Source organism: Numenius arquata, chromosome 17 (assembly GCF_964106895.1).
Source record: "Numenius arquata chromosome 17, bNumArq3.hap1.1, whole genome shotgun sequence".
Classification (NCBI taxonomy): Eukaryota; Metazoa; Chordata; class Aves; order Charadriiformes; family Scolopacidae; genus Numenius; species Numenius arquata.
Genome location: NC_133592.1, coordinates 3,997,220 through 4,023,779, shown reverse-complemented (window position 1 = coordinate 4,023,779; position 26,560 = coordinate 3,997,220). Strand labels below are relative to the sequence as shown.

Here is a 26,560-nt window from a genome sequence, read left to right as displayed (position 1 = left end):
CCCAGGGGTGGAGGGAGCTCTTCCTTTCACAAACAGCTCCTCCTGGTGTAGCTGGTGCTTCGTCTTCTTATATTGATTGAAGCTGATTTTTTTTTTTTTTTTTTTTTTATACACAAATTAAAATAGACATATTTAGCTGTTTTGAACACAACTAGAAGCCAAGGAGTCAGGAGGGAGGCTTTTGGGGCTTCTTTCCTTGATGCTTCATCTGGGCTGACATTTATTTTTCTAGAATCCCGATTGCAGATATTCTTCCTCTGCCTGTCAGAATCTGTTCCCTTTGGGAAGGGACACTGGGTCTGAAAGGAAAGAAACAGGAAACCCAGCACCCAGAACACGAGGTCTGCATAAAGCAGTGGTAAAGCATCTTCCTTGCCTTGGAAGATTAATGAATAGGAACAAACCAAAAATCAGACGAGCCCCCAAGGTCAGAAAACAAACGCGGCACCATTCAGCCCTGAAAACAGGGCAGAGCCTTCCCTGTCCCACCCCCAGTCAAAAGAGGGGCTCACAGTTTTTTTAATGACAGAAACACAGCACTTCAAGGAATCAGGAGATAACAGCACGCCCTGGTTATTTTATAAGCCATTTTTAACACTTCTTGACTTCGCAACAACCATTCCTGGTGGGGTGGGGGTGTGGGGTGGAGGTGTCTGTGTGTCTCTTCATGCGGCCACATGTACGCTCGCCCCCTCGGCTCTGCAAGACCCGTCTGTGTTTCCCAACCTGCATTACACACTGTTAGGGTTCACTCCTGAGTTCACACATGGCCTGGAAGAAGCTGCTGAAAAAAAAAAAAAAAAAAAACCACCACCCTAAACTACCAGTAGCTGTTAGACGTGTTCAACCCACGGAGAAACATTCCCACTCACAGCATTAATTAGAAGAGAGCCCACAAGCACGACTGAGAGACCACTAATCACAGCACCAGCTGTGAAGCAGAGGCTTTGACCTACCCGTACATCAATCGCCCTCCCGCTCACTGGCTTCTAGTCCGTGTGCCAATTTTCCGCGCTGGTTCTTCAGCCACAGGAACCCGAGCAACTGAATCTCTCTGGACATTTGCCTACATCCAGCCAGCTTTTACATTCCCATTCATTCACACCAAGTCCTCTACAGGGACCACAGGAGGCAAGAACTTCACAGCCATTCATTCGGATGCTGGACTTAAATGCTGCCTCACGTTGAATTGTGGCTTTCTACAGCTTACGACAATAAAATTAGTTCAAATTCTCTCTTCTCCTTTCATTTGCTCGTGACTTGGAACAAAATATTTTTTCCATGATGTTCTGGGAATAGCATCTTCCAACCTTAATCAGCTTGTTAACCAAGACTTCAGCAGCTTTCATCACTTCTGGCTACCCTTGTATTCAAATCACATTTAGACACTAAGCTGGTAGGTGTTATTCCAGCTTGCCTCGTGAACTGGAACCAGCACAGAAACCAAGGGGGAGGGAAAGGGTGTGGCATTTACCAAATAGCCCAGTGATTAGTGTGGGAGAACCACGGTTAAAAATGCTTCTCTGCCTTATTTAAACTTGAAACCACATTTTGTGGAAATAGTCCACTTCTTCCCTCCCACGGGCATACACTTTAAAACTGTTGAGTATTCCGAGTTCCCCGCTCTGATCCAAAAAGCCCCTCTTCTAATAAAGAGCTAAATGTTCCTTACGGAATTTCAAACTGCTTACCTGACCCCTTCCCATTTACAGGGTTTCCCGAACCCACCAGAAAGCTCAGGCATTCTCCTCACTGCGCCAAAGAAAATTAACAAAGTCAGAAAAGCCATTTGCATGAGACACCTCCAGTGACCCCCTGGTGCCACGTGAGATCCGGGCGATATTCTTAACCGCACACTGGGATCTTGGAACACATCTCTCACGAGTACGGTCTCACCACAGAACCACTTACCGGTGGTGCAGAAAGGATCCAGCTGCCTTTAGTCTCCTAATTTCAGGAAGGACCTTATGCTTGAGAATCCTAAATGGACATATTTCTATACAGAATAAGTATTTAAGGCACATTCGCCCCCACCCCCTCTTCCAAGGTGTTTCTCAACAGGCAGCGCAGGCTCATCCACCAGCTCCTGTCGCCGGATGCGGCAGGAGACCCCGAAGCTCCCCGGGCAAGATGGAACCCCCTCAGGTCAGCACCGTAACACACAGCCCTTCCTGCCACCAACCACACACCACCACCCCAACGGGAAAAAAAGTTGCAACCCGAACTTTCAACAGACATTCTGGCATCTCCTAACCTCGCCACGAACAGGGTAACGATGACCAGTGTATCCATTTCTTAATAACCGCTGCTTGTGAGTTAGGAGGCTCTATTACAACACGAGTAAAGCCGAGCCATTTGCACACCTGCACCTACACTGAAGAGGGATTACTTTCAGGCTAGGCAATCTACTAATTATCCTGCTTATCTCTAATCAAAAAATTGCAGCCTGTCAACCCAGCGAGGTAATGTCCTATTTTGTTGCTGTTTCACAGGCCCTCAAGAAGACACACACTGTTCGATTTCTCTGCATGACGAATGAGACTCCCTCTCTGTGTTTAGGGAGATGGGATTCTATCTAAATCCATTTTCAGAGTAACACAAGAAAAAGTGGTAGTAGCTCACCTGACAAAAAGAAAGCCAACTGCCTTAATTTGGCAAATAGCTTATGAGATATCAGAGAATTAAAAGAAAAATAATTAAAAAACAAAAAAACAAAAAAAAAAAAAACAAAAAAAAAAAAAGAAAAGACAAATAGTAGTGCATCAAAACAAAGACTGAAACCCTGGATCTCAGCAGGTATTTACAGGGTACAAACTTTATATACACACAGACTTCACAGTTACATAAACTACAGGCACAAGGAGGGTAATAGTCAGTGGGATGGGGAACAAGCTCGCCCAGCCTGATCTACCACGCAAGACAGATTTTCAGGTCTTGCCACTCGAATTCCTGTTTGAATCAGAGCATCTCTTGCTAACGCTGCTTCCCTGCAGTCTGCAGCTTTTAACGTCTACTGAAGCCTAAGCTTGAATTATTTCTTTGCTGTCAAAAAACCTCTTACTTGCACTATGAGTTTACCAAACTTCTACCTACTGAATCTCATATGTTTCTCTTAGAGGTTGACATACCTCATTAGCCAGGAGGAGACTTAATTTGGCAGTAATGCCGAGACTGCTACGGCAGAGTCCCAGAATCCAACATCCCAGTCGTACAAGCACGGGGCAAGGACAGACCTCTGTTACCTTCTCCCTCACCCAGCGAAGCCTCTCAGACGACAGCAGGGCACAGACGACACAGACACAGCCCGAGGGCGACACAGCCTCCCCCTCTTAGCCACAGACCACTGTGCAGGACAAGTTCTGGCCAATTACCAACCATCCCCAACCACTCCAACACAAATCTCATAGTGGCAGTTTCTACGGTACCACTAAAATTAGTTGTGCTAATTACAACTACCTTTGCCAAAGGAACCGTGTTCTTTCCAACTGTTTTTCCTTTATCCCTAGCAAGGTCAGGTAAAGAAAGGAGGATTTACGCCGCATGAGGACACCATCAATTATGGCCTCCCACTGGCATCTCCCTCCTCGTCATTAAAGAGGCGCTGCACAGGTTCGTGAAATCCACTCAAATAAGTTCCTCTGAACGTACCCCAGACCTATCGACATGCTACAGATCCCACACAACTTCAGCTGTGGTGGCCACAGGGAATCACTGGAAATTCATTCTCTGTGAGTCACTAGTTCCCATTTATTACTTGGGAAATCACTTACAAATTTAAGGTAGGAATAATCTTTCCTTGGGGGAAGCCGCTTACAAATGCAAGTTACACTGAACTATACCCCTGCCGTGTTGTACCTCCTGAATTTCGGACCAGCGGGTAGTTAGGACTGAAGCAGGCATTGAACAACGTCTAGAAGAAATACACCTGGACAGCCCTGACTCACATCTACAACGTCCTAAAGCAACAGCAGCTTCTTTCACAGGCTGAAGGAGCGAGTTACACGCCAGTAACGCTGTACGAAAGCGCACCCTACCCTTGAACAGCGCCAATGAACTAAGCAATACCTGTCTGTCCAAAAGAGGCTGCCAGCACTTCTGTCTGGAGAGAGGAAACCTCCGCCTCTGCCCCGGCCACGGACCTGCCTCGGGTCACAGCAAGAGCTGGGAACTGCTGGTGCCACCTCGTGGGCTCCAGGCGGCTGCTGAAGGGCAGGAGGGACATGCACAGGGGGGACATGCGCTCCCAGCCACCTCCTGAGAGCGGGAAGCACTGGTGTTGGGAAGGGCAGACTCATGCTGAGGACGTCCACCTACACGTGAGGATTCCCCCAGCTGAAAGCCTCCAGGAAGGAACAGAAGCCATCTAATAAAAACCAAGAGAGTGGAAGCTGCACATAAGCAAAGATAACGAGCTGACACAATGAACTTAATTGGGTTGCAAAACCATCTTTTCCTTAAAAGTGGTATCAGTGGCCCATTTTAGGAAGAAAGAACATTTCAGTAGTATTATAGGACTGAATGGCTCTCCTTCAGCATGAGCAGGCGGCTTTAAAATGACTTTCCCAGCATTTCTACAAGAACATACAGCAATTTACCCGAGGACTCCACTTGCCTTCCTCACTGAAGTGGCCATCGGTGACGGCCAGTTTAGTGAGAAAGAGCTTAAAGCTCTTGATTAACTACCTTTGTCCTTTCTCCCCTCAAAAATAGGAGACCTTTTCCATGCCAAATGGAAGACATTTAACCAAAGACCTCACAGGAACCATCGCTTCCATTTTCAGCACTTAAGTCATAAAAAGCACAGAAAGCCAGAGCGAGAGAGCACTGCTGGATCTTAGCAGCCAGGCAAACGCACTCCAGGAATTTCGCTGTTAGAACGTTCCCTCAAATTGCACCTTCTTCAGTTCATCCAAGCTACACCTCCAACCAGCTCAGAAAACAAATTACAATGGCCTATGAAACATCACCAAGCTCAGCAAAAACTCAATGGCTTGAGATCAAAATACCTAAAACCCAACTTTAACACAAAACTCCAAATACTCAGAAGCTTTTTAATCCTACTGTTTAATACACTAGATATAACAACTTATTTAAAAAAAAAAAAAAAAAGGGAAAAAAAAATCATTAACACATTAACAGTAACATCTGTCATCAGTTGCCAGACCAGTCAGTGCTGGATCAACATTCGTAGCCTGCCTTATGGATTAGATGAACGCAAGGCTGCAGTGACTTCAGTGACTTCAGAAAATTCAGTGCATATCTCCTTCCATTGACACAGAACACACACACAAACACACACACACACACACCTGGGCTGCCACCTTTAATCCCTTTATAAAAGGAAAAGCAGAATAAATGCACCTGGAGAGCGGGAACCTAGATTGGCCGCTTTCAGCTCTTCCACCAGGACTCGAGCGGTATTTTACGGCATTTATCTGTGCTGCCAGAAGCAACTGTTGCACGTGTTGGGAACCATCACACACTACGGCAGTAAGACTGGACAAGCAGCAATATTTGCATGAAGTAGAGATTTACTGCTACGGTAACACTGGACCCCAAAGCCAGGTCATGCACGAGTGGGAAACACATCAGGAAACAGGTCTTCGAAAACAGAGACCAGAGAGAAAGAACCTGGATCCAGGTAAACATAACACGCTAAAAATAAAGGCCTGTGACTGAATGCGTGGAAGCGGTGCCATGTTTTCCGGTGTAAGCGAAAAATGATTAAGAGTTTCTCAAAGGAAATCTCTCCCATCAGAACTCCAGCTCCATAACTGAGAGCAATGCACTTGTAAGTTTACCTGGAATAAACAGAAAGCTCAGCATCGCTCAGAATCAAGGCAATACTTTCAGGTCAGAGAAATTCATCTTAGTTCACACCTGTCCATTCAACTTAACACTAACTATTTTTGCAGCTTCTAAACAAGAAAACTAACAGCAGCTGAAAAACTCTCAAATCAGCATCTGTATGAATAACCTGACAGCTCTTTATGGAGTGGTGGAAGAAGGAGAATGGAGGAAGATGTTCTACCAAAACTGAAATGATGACCCGTTGCAGGGATGCTGTTTTTAGAAAGAATTTCTTTTCAAGGAGAACTGAAGTTATTGGAATATTCATATTATCCACCATCAGCCCTAACCCTCTCAATCCAAGCACGAAGTGAGGGAGACAGGGACAGTTTGTGAAGCTCAGCAGTTAGTGGGTGAGACACTGGGTACAGTCCTGGAGGGACCATTTCTTTTGGTAGTGCGCGAAGTTTTTCACATGTTGGTGCTCATCCTGGACTGGCTGTTAGCTGGAGTAAGCTCCCCTTGGCTACCTTCTCTTGGAGGAGACTGCAACAAGACCAAAACACATCCTAATTAGTGATGTGTAAATAACCTGCAGAATGCTTCCCGAGAGACCAAACGAAGCATGGGTGAAGCACAGCAGGAGAACAGCAAGGAGAACACCCTCAACTCATAAATAATGACTGCTTTGCACAAGCTTTGTGTTTACAACTTCTATTGCGACAGTTCACAAGAACTGTTCCTAAAAAAAGTCACACCAGAACTTTTAAACCATTCTTATTTACTGTGTACAAGGTGCTGCTGGGCCCAGAAGTTGAATCCTATCTGGTATTTAATTATCACAGAGATTAATATACTCTAGAATTTAACACGTTATGTGGCAGATGGCCTATCCTCCCTAAGGGCATTCCTTTGGAACTACATCCTGGAAGGAATACTCCAAGCAATTAAGCATTTTTTACTTCCTCTATTAAAAAAAGAAATTAATTCAAACAATCTCTGTTTTGATAAAAGATATATGTATCAAGAATTAGTTGAAATTAATTAGTTAGAATCAACCCAATCTTATAAACTTCATTCTGTGTTGTACAAGCAGGTCAATGTATTGGCTAGAAACATTTGTTCCTTATATATTTAGTTTTTAGTATTGTAAGAATAGCATAAGCACAACAAATCCATTCCCCTCTGGAATCTTCAATTCACCAACTTCTATAGTTTCAGTTAAAAAAAAAAAAAAAAGAATCAAAAATCTTAACCCTGTCACAAAGTCCACGTTTAACATGGCCATACCTTGACGTGTATCTGGTTGCGCAGGACTGCGGCTCGCAGGATCATCGCTTTGGCACGTCGCTGAAACTCTTTGCCCATTAGTAAAGACTTCTCGAAGGTTGTGCTGCGCTGATCCACATCTCTAGCATAAAGAATCTGTAACCAATACGGAGAACTTTACGCAGGAGCTACCACAGGGTTCCACAGCAGGAAGCCCTTTCCGTGCAAAGGAACTAAGGGAAGGTATCGCAGAGTCTGAGTTTACACACAGAGCAGCCCTGCTGAAAATACCAGCCACAACAGAAAAATGCAACTTCAAAGTGTCCCAGGAATGGAGAGTTTCTAATCCTATTACAGCTGGTCAGTCTATAATCTGTGGCTCAGATGCACTCACCTTACTGTGCGAGTCTATTCTGGCATTGATCAGTCCCTCCAGGATCAGCTGAGTAAGTTCATCTTCCAGAGCAGCCACGGTGGTGTTAAAAGCCGTGGCCATCTTGCGCATATCTGCCGACACATAGGGGCTGAAGTACTAGGAAGAAAAAAGTATTCAGTTGCCAAGTGTACTCCCCGCCCTCTGAAAAACCATGGGAAAAACAATTACAAAGAGACAGCCCGTCTCCCTGACGATCCACCTCTCGGGATTGCAGGAACAATTACCTGGATAAGGGCACGATTTCGAATCTGGGTATAAAGTGTCCTGACATGAGGGGCAAGGTACATATCCAGCAGCAGGTTATCCTGTGCAAAAACACACATCAGAAGCTGAGAAGCAGCCTGGAAAAATATATTATTCCTATGTTCTGAAACATGTATGTACATACTCAAACACTACAGCAAGACAATACCCTAAAACAAGAACAAATAAAAGAACTAGCAATATATTTTAAAAAATTGTCACTTCTCCTCACTCTCTACTGCTAAACTACTCCCAATTTCCATTCACCATGTCAGGAGACAGAAGACACAGAAGATCTGAACACTCTTGGTAGCTACTTTTAACAGTAACTTCTCACAAAAGGCTACACAAAGGGAACTTTTAGGGTCTATTTGACACTGCTCCCCTGCAGCTCACCTTCATCTCATCCAGCATCTTCAGGCATGAAGCATATTTAGATTCATAAAACTTGAAGATGATGTCACGAACTTGTGGCTCCAGCTCCAAAAACAATTTGAAGGAGCTACAGATAAAGATGGCAGTGATCAGTCATTGGAACCCACCACTTAAATACCCCACAACCCCATCACTCCAAGTTGCAAAGTTACAAACTCTCACTTGCGGTTAAAGATTCCAAGAATTTACCCTCTAATGGACCAGACGGCCCATTTTCAGCAGGGCTGGGACGCCCGGAACACCGAGAGATGCAGCACAGCATCAGAGCTGTGGTGAAGGAAGGCAAGAGACTTTTGACAAACTAAGCAGTGGAAGTGTTTGTCCACACACACAAAAAAAAGTCTGAATAGGTCAAAATCAGGATACACCGCCAGAAAACCCAGGCCACATCTGTGCATGCACCGTGTCTGTGCTCCCTTTCAAAGCACAGCCTTCTCTAAGCAGAGTGTGCAACTGTCTCAGGAAAATAACCTATCGTAAGCGTGAGAGATCTTTGGGATGAACACTGTTTCTCAGCACTCTCCCAGTTCCCCATCACAGATTTCCAAACCTTGGGATCTCACCCTATGAATCAGCCAATAAAAAAGTCAGGGTAACAACCCTTTTTCCACATCAATTTAAAAATTAGTGCTTCCACACACTTATCTGACAGGAATTCAGTATCACTGTAATTCAATCTATGACACACAAATATCCATTTTCTTCCAGACTGTAATTCTTTTAACCTTGTTTATGTCACAGTCAGATTACGCTGCAAGTTGTACTAACAATTATTGCATTAATATGATAAACATACACCGGAACAAGTGGTAACATGAAGGCAAACCATCTCACAGCTGCCTTCTATCGGGCTATATCCCTCTGATTTAATATTGGATATGGATCGCTGGTGGAGACAGAAAATTGGGCTATGTAGATGTTGGGTTTGAGCTGGATTGGAAACTTCCGTTATACTGCGAAAATTTCAGCTGTGATTAACCGCTGTGTTTTAAACAGCGAAACATCACTTGATGCTAAAGCCAAACCAAGGCTCAGTGATTCTTCCTCTCCTGTATGAGAACGCTATTACTCCTGCCAGAATCCACTCTCAACCAAAGTCCCACATCCCAAAAGATGTCCACTACATACAAACTCCTCTCAAGGCATCACTTACCTGCTGGAGATAACATTTCGTTGCAGTTCCTGGCGGTCAAAGGTAGCGAGGGCACAGAGACCCCCGTACACAGCCACATTGCTGGGAGATAACAGCTACAGAGAGAGAGAGCGGCCACTGAGTAATACAATGGCAGAAGGCTGGAATTAAACATTCCACCCCTGGCCTTTCCTTCACGCAGCGAGAAGATCACCACACTCTCAGGCGTTCCCCCAGAGCCCGAGGAGCGATTGTCCACTGCTGAGAGCAGAAACCAATTCCAACAGCCAGTCTTTTGATTGAGCTACACAGATAGACAAATCTCACAGCTAATTCCTATGATCTAGAACAGATCTTTTAGAAAAGCCAAGAACAGAGACTTTTAAGAAAAAGACCCCAAAAAACCAACAAACCACCCAACTATGGTTCACAGCACCACCAAACTATATGGGAGAGCTGTGAGAATAATTACAATATCTGAATGTTACAACCTAATACTTAGAAGAATGACACCCCCTCCAAGACCTGCACGCAGCTCCCTCCGGGTACTCACCTCAGGGAAATCACAGTGGTCAAATGATGCCAACAAGAAGCACTTTGCTGCCTGTTTGTACTTCCGAGCAGCTAGTTCAGCCAAGCCTAGGAACCAGAAAAAGTTAGTCCTTTGATTACGATAGCATACAAATTAGGAGAAATGGCAAAATCTGGGGAGTAGGACAGGCCCCCACAGGGTTGTTAGTGCCTTCACTGTTGAAGTGAAACGAGGCCCTCGGACAGTATCTAGCGTCTTTTGAACTACATTGACTCACACCGGCATCCTCTCGGAAGAAACTTAGGGAGAAAAAAGAAATGGCAAAACCAAGTCAGCAGTTCCATCTCATCAGCTTTATTAAATTGTGCGTTTCTGGTGAGAAAACACAAAGTCTGTCAAATTTGAGAGGGGAAAAAAAACCAAGCAAATGAAGCTAATAGGCAGAAAGACACACAGACAATACAGGAAGCTGAAGGATTCACTCACCTGCTGCACATTTCAGTTTGGTGAGAATCGCTTGCGTCTGGCTGTCTCTTTCTCCTCTTTGCTAAAGGATAAGAAAAAGCAGTAGTGAGCAGACAGTATGAAAGCCATTTTGATTACAAATGTCATTGGGATGTTTCATCCTAATAATTAACTTGCAAATCTCAACAGCAAGACTTATTTGTCTTGGGAAATATGGCAAGGACGGGAAGTCTCTCTGTTTTTACCATGAGACAGATTTCCTACACACCTATCATGGAAGAAAAGCAAAAATTAATCTCGAAAGAAAGAGTATAGAAACCAAGGAGGCTGGATTAAAGGAAGAACAGACCGTAAAACGAAAGGAGGCTTATAGGGAGTAAGCTGTAAAGGGGGAAAGTAAGAAGTTGTTTTACAAATTCTGGAGACAGAAAACAAAGGGAAAATTCATGCAAGTTAAAAAGCAGGACCTTACTTCTGCAATTTCTGGTGTAGACTCAGCCTTGCTTACGTAGCTCAGAACATGCGACCAGTTCTGGAGGTAGACACTGACCTGCAGAAACAGCACAGAAGAGACGGAGTCACTTAGATAAGCAGCATCATCGCAGACACGAGTGTAACCAGAGCACAGTACAGGTGGACGTTAGAGCAGGTATCAGAAAGACACCATTTCCTGCAAACTCTCCTACCTTGATGACATTGAGACACATGTTGATAACGTGTTTAGCGCTGGTGCAGTAATCACGGGCTCGTGAGTAGCACTTGAGAGCGTTGCTGAGGTCCCCACAGTCAAGGTAATGATCACCTAAGTCATCATGGCCTCTCCTGGAGCACAGGAATTGAAACACCAATGAACCGTGCGCTCAAAAAGGGACACGGTCAGTTTGTTCCAAACAAGTAACTCAGCACACTGACCTAAGGCACTGAATGCAGTTGACATCCTGTGTTAGGTGTCTGGAGGAGCAAAACGCTCTTCCTTGCTCCAGCAGAGCCTTCTGCATCTCACCTGATACTCTCCTTGATGGAGTTCCCTTTGTAATTTTTCAGATCTGTGTCGAGTTTCTCCAGTTTAAGAAGAGCTTTTTTGCGTGTAGCTTCAACCCAAGCTGTGTCAAGAGGAGGGGGCTCAATTCCACTGTCAGGGACAGCATCGGGTGTATTCTGCAGTTCTCTGAAAGGAAAGAGTTTGAAGGGGGCAATTATACCGTAAACTTTTCAAAACAGAGGTCTGCACAGAACCTGGCGCCGTTACCCACACTCACACCCAGTACTGCACACACAAAACAGACCAAAGAGAAAACAAGGATAGTGGGGAAAAAAGAAAAAGACTGCTAAGATTTCCAGTGAAAACAGTAACATAAGCATCACAGACGTTTAAAAATTCATTTCATTGTTATTCTAATGATCTTTCACAGATCTTTGCACGAGTCAAGGTCGATAACGTCAGTTGCTCTTCTGACCAGCCTGCAGTTCTCCGGGTCTTCTTTTTCTCCCCTTTTTAAAAATGGGGGTTATGTTTCCCCTTTTCCAGTCAGTGGGAACTTCAGGCTGCCATGAATTCTCAAATACGACGGAAAGTGGCTTGGCAACTTCATCCACCAGTTCCCTCAGGACCCACAGATGTAACTCGTCAGGTCCCATGGACTTGCGCACCTTCAGGTTCCTCAGATGGTCTCGAACCTGGTCTTCTCCTACAATAGGCAGTTCCTCATTCTCCCAGTCCCTGTCTTTGCCTCCTGCCACTTGGGCAGTGTGGCTGGAGCACTGGCTGGTGAAGACTGAGGCAAAAAAGTCACTGAGTGCCCCAGCCTCCTCCAGGTAACCAGGTCTCCCATTTCCTTCTGGAGAGGGACCACATTTTCCCTGGTCTTGCTTTTGTCGCTGACACACCTATAGAAGCTTTTCTTGTTGCCCTTGATGTCCCTGGACAGATTTCACTCTGGGCTTTAGCTTTCATAACCTGATCCCTGGCTGCTCAGACAATTTCTCTGTATTTCTCCCAGGCTGCCTGTCCTTGCTTCCACCCTCTGGAGGCCTCCTTTTTCTGTCTGAGATTGTTCAGGAGCTCCTTGTTCATCCATGCAGGCCTCCTGGCATTTCTGTCTGACTTTCTCTTTGTTAGGATACACTGCTCCTGAGCTTGGAGGAGGTGATCCTTGAATATTAGCCAGCTTTCCTGGGCCCCTCTTCCCTCCAGGACTTTATCCCACAGCAAGTACTCTGCCAAGCAGATCCCTGAAGAGGCCAAAGTCTGCTCTCCTGAAGTCCAGGGCAGTGAGCTTGCTGTGCCCTCCTCGCTGCCCTAAAGATCTTGAACTGCACCATCTCACGGTCACTGCAGTCAAGGCTGCCCTTGAGCTTCACGTTCCCCACCAGCCCCTCCCTACCGGTGAGCACAAGTTCCAGGACAGCACCTCTCCGGGTTGGCTATTTTATTAACAGGCAATTTATTGCTAATTTTAAAGAAACAACCTGCTCTATAAATCATTTGAAAGCAAGTTAGTAACAGTGCTGCAATGAATTATTACATTCTATAAAGGTATTTAGTGACTCTTTAGGGTCACTGAATCCAGTCAAACATCTCTATATGGGACACAGGGTGCACGTGATGAGGAGTTCTCTCCCCAGCTATACTGCAATGTCTTGATAGCAAAGCTACACTGTACAGACACTATCCAACTTCTTTTTCCATCCAGCTCAGACCAACATATCTACTTGCACTGAACTCACTCTCCAATCTTTTAAACAGAAAAAAGACAATTTGCATAAGTGACATGCCGGTATTACATGCAAAGTCCCCCATTGTGGCACACCGGTCTTAACTCGGTCAAAAAGGCTCCCCAGGTCCCCATGATCTCCTAGTACCTGGTGGCCTCAGACAACTTTCTGTGGATTTCTTCATACACATCAACATTGAAAGTTCTCTGGACAAATGACAGCGCCATCTTGAGAGCTTCCACGTGCAGCTGCGGACAGTGATCAGCAATAAACTGCAGCCGCTCAATTCGCATCAGACCGCTGTAGCTGGACGCATATTGCTCCAAATCCTGCAAACAAAACCTGGTATTAGAAGGCGAAGAAGCAACACTAAATCAGGCTGCTCACTGGGACCCGCTCAGGTTTTCCTGCAGTCCTCATCCCTTCATGAAGGGCAATGCGACTCAGACAAATAAAAAAAAAATCAGGTAAGATTATTTCATTTCTGCTTTCTTCAAACGTAAGTGGTTTCCTCAGAAACATTACTTTCCTCAGTACATTACAATTTACCTTTGATTTTTCAGTTGTGACGCTGTCCGTTAAGGCTAATCAGCTCATCTACTTTAAGTACTGGTTATATCACCTGTTAATAACTGTCAAGATTCCATCATTTGAGCTGAAGTTTCCTGAACCACACAACCAGCCCAGATTTAGTTCTTCCTTGAAAAATAGTTTCCATGGAACAATTTGCATTCTTTTGCTCATGCTAATTTCTTAAAACATCTCCTTTGAGAAGAAACAGGGTCTCTTACTCTTGAAGAAGGATCTGAGGTTTAAATTCTGAACATTTATCAGATTTTAAACCTTGGGGTAGGGGTAGAAGAGGAGCACAAAATGTCTAGTAAAGATACGATACAGCATTGCAGGGAGATTGGACTAGATGATCTTTATGGTCCCTTCCAACTCTAAAAATTCAGTGAAAATTCAGTGAGATTCAGAGATTTCCTAAAGACAGAAGGACACACACACACAAACAACCACAGCAGAACGTTCAGGGCAAAGTCAAGCATTCAGGCAGGTGGAAAAGTCTGGAGTCAGGTGGCCTGTTCACATTTAATACGCATCCCATGTCACGTCTGACTCCCTCACCCCACACATCTAAATTAAGGTACTGCTATAGATGTCACAGTAACATTTTCTAACATAACTCTTGCCTGATTCCTTGCAAGAACGATTTTTCTCTGAGACTGAAACGGGACTGTCCACATGGAAGATCAGTATTTTGGATTCCTGCTTTATTTGCTACAGAACTTGAAAAATATAAAGGCAGGAGCACTCTTTCTTCCAGTTTCATGCCTACGGTGCACAATACTCCCGAAATCACAGAGTAATTTCACTTTACTCCCCTACTCTTTGAATGTCAAAGGGAAATTATGGTCCTTCACATCAGTTACAGTGAAAAGAAAATCACTAATTTTTGTGGAACACTTAGATGCTATCAAAGACTAAGGGTCTTCAGAACAGAATTGAAATGGAATGAAATCAAACAAGGTATCAGGTCATATGCTGAAAAAAAACCACCACCACAAAACCAACCAAAAAGACCCCCAAAATAAACAAAAACCCCAACAACAAACAAGTGAATGTGCAGTAAACAGCGAACAACTGTGACAACTGTTACAAGGCACGAAGACAAGAACAAATTAAAGCTTCAGAGGTGGAGATGAGATCCAAAGCTTCCTAACTGAATGCTTTATTTTGCCATTTTAATGTTGCTTTAACTTCTTCCAATTAACATTTTTGTTCTCTTCTGCAACACCCATCTCTTGCTGTTACAGAACTGATACATAAAAATTGGCCAAAATACAGCCTTTTATAACTCTACAGCTCTGTGGGGTTTAGCCAGTCTCCAGAGGATCAAACAATGAAAGAATTCTATCCTAACTATATACTTAGAGTTCCTCAAAGAGCAAACCTCAAAATAAATGAATGATGTCTCAGAGATGTACTAAACTGAAATGGAAACCTGTGTCAAACAGGCAGCAAGTCACAAACCAGCAATTCCTCCTTCCTCTCCGAAGGGGCAGTGGAGGTCAATACATGACAAAGAGCTGCAGAAGAAGTCACTGCTGTTCCTACCCCACCTTGCTTTGAAGAGAACCTATTAATCACTAAATAACAAGTTGACAAGGAATAAAATGAGGGAGTTTTTTCCAAATCCTTAAAGGAAGAGGCCATGCCCAAGAAATGTAACCCACCAGTCCCCAACCAGCACGTACCAGAGTGGGGTTCTCCACCACATAGTTGATATCAGGTGCATTTTGCTGATCTTCTTGTGGATCTACGTCAATCTGCATGGGCTCTACTGCACCCTAGAATAGCAAAACGAGGTCAAAAGTAGCTTATTACATTTGAGCAGGAAACAATTATGTGATTCAATCTATTAAGGACTTGCTTAAATACACATTACATTTTAAAAATGAAAAAACACCCCTCTGTCTTTAGACACGTTCAGGATTTTTCTCTAGCAATGACACTACTCAGTGCTCCTTGTTTCAGACAAAGCATAATGCTAAGGCTCGGCGTTCACACAGCGCATTCTATTTTGTTTGGTAGATTACCCAGCAAGAAAGTGAAGGCATCGATAAATCTGATTCTCCAAGGTACCTCAGGTACGCATGCTAAATCCCAGATGACATTCCACTTCCCTTCCTTGAGCAAGAGCAGGCATTAACACTCAGCTCAAGAAGTTCCAAAAGTCAAAAAGCACAAAAAACTCACCAGAATCTTTCACAGCTGCTTTAATGCTTAAAAGTAATATTTTTGGAAAAGAAAAAAACACAAACCAACAAACAAACAACGAAACAAACACCCAAAAATCCAATAGTGACAACTGTTACACTTTTTCAAAGTACTAAAAAATGTAGAGAACAGGATGTTGAATGGCAATTCCAAAGTTTCTAACAAATACCAGGGAAAAATTTATCCGCACTGCAAAAATTTATTATCCGTTGAACTACCCTGCCATAGTTATCCAAGTCCAATTGTTTAGGCAGATTCTCTTGTGCAGGAAGAACAGAATTTTGCTCTCCCAGTGTATCTTGCACCGCTTTGAACCACAGGAGAAATCAAAACAGTGGCCTCGGGACAATACATCATCAATACCATACCTGTGCATCTTCCCATTTAAGACTAATTTACTACGCAGTCCCACAGCCAAAACTGTTATGCTGCCACAAAATTCTTTTCTTCTTCCTAGTCAAAAGCGTGCTGAACATCCTCCCTAGGTATTACCCATTTAAACTCGGGAAAACCAAGCTGAATGTATTCTTATAAAATGCTGAATATGTGCAGATATTACCATAAGCAACACCTGATTTGGGGTAAATCGCGCGAGAGGACCTTAGAAAGGACAAAAATGCCAACCACCTTGTCCCCACCAACACCACATTATTCCCATGCTCTTACTGATTTTGCTGTCTGTTAAGAAATCAAAGCTAGAGGAGGGTTTGGGTTGGTGGTTTGGTTGTTTTTTTTCTTTTTGGGAGTAGGAATCAGGCAGATCCAGATTTCCTAACTCTAAAAAATTGATCACTTTGTATTCACCCAAGAGCCTGTTTATTCTTTCAGTATCAAATATGCACATATCTCAATGTTGACATGAAATCTCACAAAATCTGAAGTAAAAGCAAGTAAAGCATATAAGAACATATTTCCTAGTTCGTTATTCTGTGTGTGAAGGGAGGCAGGGTGCAAAGCAGAGTTTGATTGTCCAGATCACCACTCAGGGAGACTGTGCATAAAACCATTTAAGTCACTATATATCAAGGCCATTACTTTTTCCATTTTTATCCACCTTCTCTCTTTTATCATAAACGATAAATGTTAGGGTTGCTTTTTTTAATGCTGTGTTTACCCACCATAGTAAAAACCTGATATGGCCTCCTTGGAAATCAGCGTTACGGAAACTAACAGTAACTCCAGCTGGTGGAGTAGAGTGGTTTGTGCCCTGCTAGGCTGGCAGGACGTATTTCTTTGCACTTCTCAACTCCCAGACACGCAAAAAAAACCCGCAAGTGGGCTGGAAGTCCCACTGGGACAGGCGAACTCTGACATTTTCAAGCTAACTCTTTATTTTGGAAGAAAGATGCAAGGTTTACTTAAGAACTACTCGCCAAGCAAACAGAACAATGCTCACTCCTCGAGATTTTCTGAGCCCAGAAGGGCACCCATGGGAAGGTGCCTCGTACAAGGCGATCATCCGGCACCCAGGCTGAGGCACCTCGCGGTACGGGGGGAAGGTGGGGTGCCCTGCTGCTGGAGGGGGTGCGGGACAGACCTGTCCCTGAGGAGGAAGCCCAGCTGCCCCCCAGCCTGCCCTGACCCCCGCGCCCTGACCCAGCTCGCCGGCCGCGACTCGCAAAGGGATGGCAGCGGCGGTCGCTGCAGCTCCAGGCTCAGCACCCCGACTTCCTGCGGCTTTCCCCCTGAACAGTCCCTCAGCTCCTCTCCATCCGCCCCCCGCCGCTCCCTCCTCTGCTGCCCGAGCGCGACCGACGGCGCCTACAAGGCGAAAACCGAGCACGGGCCGCGCTGCAGCGGCGGGGGGAGGCCGCGGGCGCCGGCGGAGGCTGGGCTGGGCACTGCTCCTCGCGAACGGCGGCGGAAGCCACACGCAGCGACCCTGCGGAGGGGCGAGCCAGGGCCCGGCCGAGAGCGGCTCCCCTCCCGGCGAGGCGGCCGCGGGGCTGAAGGGGAAGGCCGCGCCGCGCCGCCCGCAGGCCGCGGGTATGGCAGGGCCGCACCGGGCCGGGCCGAGCTGCCGGGCGGTGCGCGGGAGAGAGGGGGAAGGAATGCGGAGGGAGGCGCGGCGGCGCTGCCGGGGGTCGGCGGGAGGCGGCTGCCCCCGTACCTGCAAGTTGAAGACCTGGACGGGCAGCGGCATCCTTCCCCGGCGGCCGCGCTTCCGGCTGACCCCCTCCCCCCGCCTCCGCCGCCGCTTCCACTTCCGGGCCGCGCGCGCCGCCGCCGGGCCGCATCCGACAGGTGAAGCCTTTAAAGGGGCCGCGGCCCGTGGCACCACCCGCCGGGACACCGGGCGGCGGGGTGAGGCGGGGCGGGGCTGCGCGGGGCTCGGCCGGGCCGCGCGTCGCCGCGCCACCGGGGCCGACTTCAGTCAGCGCGGCCTGGGTTGCCCGGGCGCTGCCCGCCGCCGGCCGCGGGGGCTGCTGCCGCCTCCCGCAGCCGCCGCCGCCGCCGCCCACCCGCGGGGCCATGAGGCGGCGGAGCGGCGCGGCGGGGGCCCGCGGGGCTGCAGCATGAGCGGGTCGTGCCTGGGGCTGCGCAAGGCCTGCTTCCTGCTGTCCGTCAGCGCCGCCGCCCTCCTCCTCCTCCTGCTGCCGCGGGGGCAGCCCCCCGCCGCGCCCCGCCGCCGCCCGCCCCCCGCCGCCGCCGGGCCCAGCGGGCCCCCGGGCCCCGGGGGGAGCGGCCTGCCCGGCACACGGGCGGGCGGCGGTCCGGGGAGCCCCCAGCCCGCGAGGAAGGGCCGCCTGGGCCCGTCCGGGGAGAGCCTGGAGCTGAAGGACATCTTCATCGCCGTGAAGACCACGAGGAAGTACCACCGGAGCCGGCTGGACCTGCTGCTCCAGACCTGGATCTCCCAGGCGAGGGGACAGGTGAGGCTTCCCCCGGGGGGCGGCCGCTGGACCATCTCACCCGGCTTCTCCTCCCGTGGGTTAAAAGCGTCTTTCCTGATGGCTTTCCTTAGACTGAGGGAAGTTGCCTTATTTAAGTAGTTCATCTGAACCCACCTCCAGAAGAGTTCCTGGCTGATGAAGCGAAGTTACTTGCGGTCTGGGATCGTGGTCCAAGCAGCTGACTTTTGTACGACTGTGGAAAATACTACATGATAGTGAAGGATCCCTAGTACTGATGCATCTAAGCTGATATTTGGGACTAGCTGGTCTCTCAGTGACTTAGGTTTTTCCGTGGAGCAGCACAGAATTTGTTCCCTTGTTTGGGAATGTCAGCCCATCCGAGTATATTAACACAATTTTGTCCAGCGGATGGGACAAGACAGTGTTACTGCCTGGCACTTTCCACCCGGGCTCTCATTTTTCCCTTTCGCTGCGGATGACTCCTAGCCAGAGAGAGGAGAGGGAGTTGCAGAGGGGAGGTACTACCAAAAAAGACAGTCATTCCTGTCTGGAAATGGGTTGGAAATACTCTCCGAGATGAGGAGAGTAAAATCTTGGATACTTTACTGAAACGAGACTCTTGTGGCTTGTAATGCCAAAAAAATGTATAAAATAAGGCAAGGGCTGAAGTCGCTGGTGTTCTCTTCGCCACCACTGCCCACCCCGCTCCCGGTGGCCGCTGTGAAATAAAACATGCGGAGTTCTGACTGCAGCTGAACGAAGCTGAAATTCGCTTCTGAAACTCTCAAATGTGGACATGCTCTTTTTGTCTCCCGCAGACGTTTATATTCACGGACTGGGAGGATCGGGAGCTGCGCCTGAAAGCGGGTAAGCTGTGCGGCATAGGCACGTGCTGCCTGTTACAACTGAGTTTTGCTTCTGTCGTGCTTTTCCCTAGAAGTCCTTGTTTCATGCTGTACAAGCAAGTAGGGAGGTTCAGGTGGAGAAAATGGAGAAAACTTCTCCTTTCACGGGAGAATGTGCTGTTCCTACTTACCGCCTGGGCACGATGTGGAATTTCCTGGATGCTGGGTTCACCTTTGTGCCCGCTTCCTTCCTGTCGGCACGCAGAGTTGTGTTAGGTATTTTCTCATGGCACTGTTCCTATACCCTGCGCTCACACGGCGGTTACAAGGTTTTGATGCTCTCTACAGCTTGCATGCCACGTGCGTAACCCGTGGGCCCTGCAGTTTACTCTCCATGTGTGCATCAGATGCACTTCAGATGGGCAGTATTAGTGCCAAATGTGCGCTTCTTTTGTAGTCTTTTTTTGGCCTACACATGCTTCTCAAACCTGAAAGGGCTGGATCTTTTCTTTTTCTAGGGGATCATATGATCAACACCAACTGTTCTGCTGTCCATACCCGGCAAGCTCTCTGCTGCAAGATGTCTGTGGAATATGATAAATTCCTGGAATCTGGGCAAAAGTAGGTGAAACACGTTGTTCTGATTGACTTTGTTTCTTCCAGTTCTGTGCTCACAGGAAGCTGGAGTAACCCTCTCTGCTCCGGTAAGGAATGTGGCATTAGCCAAAATGTGGTGGTGGGCGCCGGGCAGGGAGGGCAGCATGAACCAGTGCGCATAGACAAGCACCATCTGAAGGGTGGAAAGGGTGATAATCTGAAGGAGGTTATTAATTTCGGCCTCTTTCCAGAATTAGGACCTGTGGGTGCTTTCAGCTTCCAAATTTTGTAATTCAGGACAATGGGAAACGCTTTCTGCTCCAAGCCTGAAAGAGGAAGGCTCAGCTCTAAACCTGTAACTCATTTCTCTCTCACTGCTCTGCAGTAACTTTCTTATTTTGCTTTCTTTGAAGGTGGTTTTGCCACGTGGACGATGACAACTACGTGAACCCTCGGACTCTCCTGCATCTCTTATCTGCTTTCTCACACAGCCAGGATGTCTATGTGGGGCGGCCGAGCCTGGACCATCCCATTGAAGCAGCCGACCATGTCCAAAGTGATGGATCAGTAAGCAAACTTGGCAGTTAGTCTGAGAGACATCCCGACATTCTAAGCTTTTAAAACCTTTAGAGTTCGTAGGATTCCCCCATAGAAACCAAGTGATTTGATCTGCGAGCAACGAAGCTGGCACTGGTCGTTTTCAGAGTCAGGGTGCTGGGTTAAATGAGCCTTCGATCTGACTTTGTATGCCTACATAGAGTTTGTCACCTGGGTGGATGTCTGTTTCTCTTCCTTTACTCAAGGTGGTGATCTCCCTCACGCTGAGGTGAGTGGGGCCTCCCCACCTTGACTCTTTCTTTGTTGTTTTGGGGCAGTGTTCCTCATGTTAGGGTATTTTGAGAGCAGGATCACATTGTTGTCATCTTGAAACAACCTCAGATGGGTGACAAAGGCTCTCTGGCCGTGTAAGGCGTTTCCAATACTGAGCAGCTACAAGCTTTCCAAGAAGTGGAAGCAAAGGTATCTCAGTCACAAGGTACATGTGCTAAAGGACGAGTCCTCACCAGGTCGCATGTACTGACAGGCCTAAAGATAAATCAATCCACTGACCAGAAAGTCAGTTACAAACCAGCTTGTTAGGGAAGACTCTGCACAACAAAATAGTCTCCTTGGACATGGAGCCAAGTGACTAAAGGACCACCTTTGGATTTTCTCAGGAACACTGAGCTGGCTGTGACACTTGGCCAGAATGACCAGGGTACAGGTGGAATTGGGTAGGAGCGGGACTACAGTTTCCCATTTCATGTGTGCTGAGTTGGTGGTTCACCTGCTGTCAGTTCCAGGATGGTTTCATTTGAGAGAACAGCTAGCTGGGCTTTCAGCAGCCTGAAGAAGTAGGAATCAATCTGTAGTCTTGTTCTGACTGGACTGCAATATGTGATATCCAACAGAACCTCAAGTTCCCTTCCCTGCCCAGCCAAGTGGAAAAACCTGGTTATCAGTAACTACGGTGTGTTTTTCTTGTTGCTCTTCAGAAGACAACCGTGAAATTCTGGTTTGCCACAGGTGGAGCAGGGTTTTGTATCAGCAGAGGTCTTGCCCTGAAGATGAGTCCTTGGGCCAGGTAAATGCTGTTCCCAGCTGAGCTCCATCTGTATGTGTTTGGGAGGCTTTAAACCATATTCCAGCTTGTCTTCCTGTGCTTTGTCTCACAGCCTGGGTAACTTCATCAGTACGGCAGAAAGAGTGCGTCTTCCTGACGACTGCACTATTGGCTACATCATCGAAGGGCTGCTGGAGGTAAAGCTGCTGCACAGCCCCTTGTTCCATTCCCACCTGGAAAATCTGCAGAGGCTACAGGGCGAGTCTGTGCTGCAGCAGGTAGGGCTGAGCCTCGTGTCCTGTTCTTGCAATTACACCTCATTCTGATCAGAAAGAATACTCTCCGTGGACTTAGCACTCTTCCCCAAAGAAGGAGGTCTGCAGGCTCACTCAGAGCTGTGTCCTGGCCAGTGCCTTCGTTGAGGTGAAAAGCTTACTCTCACCCTAGCCGCTCAGGTGATACAGCTGACACGTTCTGCTACATTAAGCCTAAATATGGTGTTGCCCATCTTCTAAACTCTGACTGTCCCTAAGTCACAGTTGCATCAAGTGTAGAAGGCGGCAATATTTAGTTTGCCTGCCATGTAAGAAAGTATTTGTCTTTGCCTAACGAAGTCTTAGTCTTAATTCATGCTGTTCAAAAAGACTGCTGTTGCAGCTATAGCAAATACCTCTTCAATAACTAAGATGTAGTTAAACGTTTTACCGTTTTTCAGAATAACTTGCCAGAGTTCCGAGAAATTTAATCATCCTTTCTTAGGAACAAAAAAAAATCAGTTTTAGGAAAAATTAGGTTTTTTAATTACTGGGATACCTTTTTACTCCTGGGCAGTAGATGGAGCTATAAGGCTGTCTGGAAGCTTTGTCTGACTCTTCACAGTGCCAAACAGTAAAAAAGGAGAGAGTGGCTTTGCCCCTGCAAACTACTTGGTTATATTTTCCTGGCAATTTTATGAGGCAGCAGAAACATACGGTTGGGGCCAAATTCCAGCGTGACGTAATCTCCTTCATGTGAGTGAATTTAACTGTAGGCTGAATCCCGCCTTTCCTTGGTGCTCATTGTTTTCCTGAGGCTGTTAACAGCTAACCTGAAATCCAGAAATTCTACAATTAGAAAGAAAATAAAAGTAGTCTTCTACCTGGCACCTGAAAATCTCTCAGTGCAGTGCTTGTGTGGATGAATTGACAGGACAAGGGGTAATGGTTTTAAATTGGAAGAGGGGAGATTTAGATTAGATATTAGGAAGAAATTCTTTACTGTGAGGGTGGTGAAGCACTGGAACAGGTTGCCCAGGGAAGCTGTGGCTGCCCCATCCCTGGAAGTGTTTAAGGCCAGGCTGGATGGGGCTTTGAGCAACCTGCTCTAGTGGAGGTGTCCCTGCCCATGGCAGGGGGTTTGGAGCCAGATGATCTTTAAGGTCCCTTCCAACTCTAACCATTCTATGATTCTATGATTCCATGAATAGCAGTGAATTGGGAGTTCCAGAGATCTAAATCTTGTGCCACGTTTGTCACGCGGCAGTCCTCTGCACGCCATTTAACATCCAAATGTTTTTACTTTTCCTCTGTGCTAAGAGAGTGCTATCGCAGGACTTCAGGCAGTGTCTGGTGAGGGTGAACATACGTTATTTAGTGAAGGTGCAGCCATAAGCAGGATTAATGCCCTTACAAAGCTTACAGTCGTAACTCATCTTGTCCTTCGGGGCAGTGCAACTCTCCGCTCCTGTGTTTATTCTCCCACGTTGCGGTGGTCCCTTTGAAAGCTCCCATTCAGTGCCAGCGCTGCTTGTGTCAAAACTAACCGCTAGATCTCAGATGTAATCCACCCTTCAGATCACGGGATCCTCAGAATCTTTCTTCATTAATAACCCTGCTATCCCCGCTTTGTTTTTCTGCATTAGTGTTACAATTTCTGAAGATTTATTTGCTTTTACAGGTAACCCTAAGTTATGGGGACCCTGAGAACAAACACAATGTTGTGAGTGTGGGAGGAGTGTTTGGCCTTCAGCAAGATCCAACCCGGTGAGTGTCCACTTCCAAAACAAGATCTCCCTCCCTCCTTCATGTTTATCAACTCTAAGATGATCAAACTCACTAATGGGGTTATTTTCTCATGCCAGCTCTTGTCGCTGTGCCTAAGGCGGGGAGACCCACTCTCTCTGGTCTGATAAACTGCTGCACAGTCAATGCTAGTGCCTTCCTCGTATGGAGAATATGGAGAATTCCAATCTTATATTTTCTTTCTTTCTTTTTTTTTTTTTTTTTTTTTGTCTTCATAGATTTAAATCTGTCCATTGTCTGCTCTATCCTGACACTATTTGGTGCCCTGCTAAGAAGATGTCATAATCCTTGACCGGTCGTTGACAACTGTATCTTACCTAGTTTGCATAAGATGGGAGTTGTGGTGGACTTTTTGGGGCTTTGGGTTGGTTTTTTGTTTTTTTTTTTTTTTTTCTTCTTCTGGGAGACAACCAGAGGTACCTACAAGGGAGATAAACAGACTCTGTGTACGAAGGCAAGGTGGGGTGGGGTGTTCAGCTGCAGCCTGGGCCCATTCCAAGAAGAATCCTCCTCCTTTTGTCCAGTGGCTCTTTAGTGTAATGACTACAGTCCTGTGCCTACCAGTCACTTTACGCTTTTGTCTGATGCCAGGTGAATCTGTGCTCGGACGAGTCCCAGGCAAGTGCAGTACTTGGTCTGACAGCGTTCTTAATCCTGTTGGGGGCTTTCAGAGGCCGCTGTCTTGAAGCTGGAGTGCTATAGCAGACTGTAGTCCCCATGGTGACGAGAGAGGGGAAGTTATCGCTCATTTTTCTTGGGAACAGAATTAACAGAATTATTTAGGCACTTCTGTGGCCTGCCATATTAAAACTTCACCTGTGGGCCGGAACAGGGTCTGTTTGTTAACACCAGAAATCCTGGAATCACCAGGGTAAACAAGGCTTGAAAGCCTTTGTCATGGGAAAACCCCATGTAAGAGTTTCTTACGGCACACGTTCTCCCCTGTAGCCCGTGTACCTCCCATGGAGGTGATTGCCAGACTCGGCTCTCTTAGCAGCTGAATTGCAGTAGTTGATGATTTTGATGGTGGTCTGCCAGGTCCAAGACTATCCCCTTGATATTTGATACTGAAGAAATATCTGCCAGAGTAGATGAGAATCATTTCTCCGGCTCTGCCCACAGCGGGTTGGATGGGCCAGAGCATGTTCATTGGCTGATGAAACACACCCTGCGTCTGAAGTTGTGTGTGATCTGCTGCTGTCGGAGGGAGGAGGAATGCTAGATAGCTGTGATGCCCTGAGGAAACTTTGATGGTATCACTTGAGGACCTTTAATTGTATGACTGTGGTTACTCCACTTCAGCTTCTGCAGATAATCTTTTGATTACCTTAAGCTCAAGATCAGTGTTTATTTTTACTCTACTTCTTAATGTTTCAATAAATAGTTCATGCAGTCACTAAAAGGAGACTGCACACTCGCACAAAGGCAGAAGTTCAACGCTGTAGCAGTATCACCAGCTGCTGCTTTTTAAATAAAGTAAGCTTAGTTTTGACAATGGAAGAAATGGGGCTCCATACGTTAACTTTTCTGTTTGCCCAAACTTTGGCCATGTCCAACCCTTGCCTGACATGAAGAACGGCACAAAAAAATGACTTTGCAAAACCACTGGTTACTCTCACAGAAAATACTTGTTGTTTTAGTGCTAGAGTCTGAGGCTGAATTAAGGGGGGGAATAATAGAATGGCATTGTATAACCTGGATCTACGATTAACGGCTAGAATGCGGACCTAGCAAAAGTTTCAGGTTTCTAAACAGCTGTGCTGAGCTGTACGGTGGAATTCAGCTAGCTGCTTAACTTCCTGCCATTTGAAAAGTGGTACAATGTGGGCAAACGCCTGCGGTGTATTCAAGTATGAGACTTCGCAGAGGTGTCAGCCTCCTGAAGTCTATTTTTAACACAAACCTTTCGGCATTTACCTGCGTACGTTGTCCTCTCTGTGTGATTTTTAGTTAATTCCACGGGGGAGCAAATAAGCTGATGCTACTTGCTACAGTCCTGCAGCTCGTTCTTAAATTCCCCCTTTCCTTCATGTCTACTAAGGTGACCGTGAGGTACGGGAATGAGAACGCTGCAGGGAATGGGGTCAGATTCCAGCTATGGCTATTCCATAACGGGTACACCTGTAACACTGACAGCCCGTTACAGGAAACGGAGACTTGTGGAATAGTAGGTTGTGGTACGTTCTACCTCTTTATTAGGTCTTCTGCTCACTAGAACTGAGGTATCCTATGGTTTAACGATTTGTCATTCATAGCTCTGGAGATTCCTGGTATCTATATAAATACCTTTTTGTTTTTTAAAAAAAACCACTTCTTAGGTTCTTGTTTTCAACTTCCTGTAACGGCTGTGAAGCTGCATGAGCTCTTGATGAGGTTTTTGTCTTCAAACACTGATTCTGAACTCTTCTGTTGGAGCTTTTCTTCTTCTTCCACTGGTAGCAGCCTCTTGTGTGGAGCGGGCAGTGATTATACGGCAAGCTGCGGTTCATCTGGATGGCAGCAAAGCTGACTGTAGTCACCGCTCCCCCCGAGCCTTGTGTGCCAGAGAGGCAGCTCCTCTGAGCTGGGTCGGGTGTTTATTAAGGGGGAAAAAGGACCCCGTTCTGCTGCGAGGCAATACGGAACCCTCCAACGCATTCGAGCTTCTCTTAAGGTTTCTTGTGTTGACAATACAGTAGGCTGGGTGGATACATCGGGATGCAGCTTTTTAATCAAACTACTGTCTCATACGTAAAGTGATTCTACGAAATAAATATTTAAATATGTCAAAGGCTGTGTTTTGTCGTGTTTCTTGACGCGTTC

The 26,560-nt window shown here is 46.6% G+C and overlaps 2 protein-coding genes across 6 annotated transcripts; one reads left to right on the top strand and one right to left on the bottom strand.

Annotated features, from left to right (window-relative positions):
• Positions 1–5,053: 5,053 nt before the first annotated feature.
• On the bottom strand, positions 5,054–17,976 carry GPS1 (G protein pathway suppressor 1). 5 transcript variants are annotated; one of them, XM_074160379.1, is made up of 14 exons: positions 17,909–17,976; positions 15,276–15,368; positions 13,165–13,346; positions 11,306–11,470; positions 10,989–11,124; positions 10,775–10,852; positions 10,324–10,384; positions 9,859–9,944; positions 9,327–9,421; positions 8,135–8,240; positions 7,720–7,800; positions 7,454–7,591; positions 7,081–7,215; positions 5,054–6,336 (listed from the first exon to the last, which is right to left on the bottom strand). In XM_074160379.1, exons 1-14 carry the CDS (start codon positions 17,939–17,941, stop codon positions 6,262–6,264), a joined length of 1,464 nt encoding a protein of 487 aa, XP_074016480.1. In that variant the 5' UTR covers positions 17,942–17,976; the 3' UTR covers positions 5,054–6,261. The 5 variants fall into 5 exon arrangements, with proteins under 5 accessions (XP_074016480.1, XP_074016479.1, XP_074016481.1 ...); XM_074160378.1 differs by having other exon boundaries at positions 11,306–11,477; positions 13,160–13,346; positions 17,909–17,966; XM_074160380.1 differs by lacking the exon at positions 7,720–7,800 and having other exon boundaries at positions 11,306–11,477; positions 13,160–13,346; positions 17,909–17,966.
• A 338-nt stretch (positions 17,977–18,314) lies between these two features.
• On the top strand, positions 18,315–26,525 carry RFNG (RFNG O-fucosylpeptide 3-beta-N-acetylglucosaminyltransferase). Its single transcript, XM_074160086.1, has 8 exons — positions 18,315–18,671; positions 19,472–19,520; positions 20,017–20,119; positions 20,509–20,662; positions 21,631–21,719; positions 21,811–21,976; positions 23,634–23,719; positions 23,977–26,525. The coding sequence occupies exons 1-8, from the start codon at positions 18,315–18,317 to the stop codon at positions 24,041–24,043; spliced, it is 1,071 nt and encodes a 356-aa protein (XP_074016187.1). The 3' UTR covers positions 24,044–26,525.
• Positions 26,526–26,560: the final 35 nt, after the last annotated feature.

Coding starts and splice junctions, on each gene's coding strand:
- GPS1 (XM_074160378.1), bottom strand. CDS start 17,941: ATGCCGCTGCCCGTCCAGGTCTTCAACTTGCAG. Junction 10,853..10,988: donor TGTGTCTCAATGTCATCAAG/GTAGGAGAGTTT, acceptor CTGTTTCTGCAG/GTCAGTGTCTACCTCCAGAA. Junction 8,241..9,326: donor CGAAATGTTATCTCCAGCAG/GTAAGTGATGCC, acceptor CTTTATCTGTAG/CTCCTTCAAATTGTTTTTGG.
- RFNG (XM_074160086.1), top strand. CDS start 18,315: ATGAGCGGGTCGTGCCTGGGGCTGCGCAAGGCCTGCTTCCTGCTGTCC. Junction 21,720..21,810: donor AAGATGAGTCCTTGGGCCAG/GTAAATGCTGTT, acceptor TTTGTCTCACAG/CCTGGGTAACTTCATCAGTA. Junction 23,720..23,976: donor CTTCAGCAAGATCCAACCCG/GTGAGTGTCCAC, acceptor TTGTCTTCATAG/ATTTAAATCTGTCCATTGTC.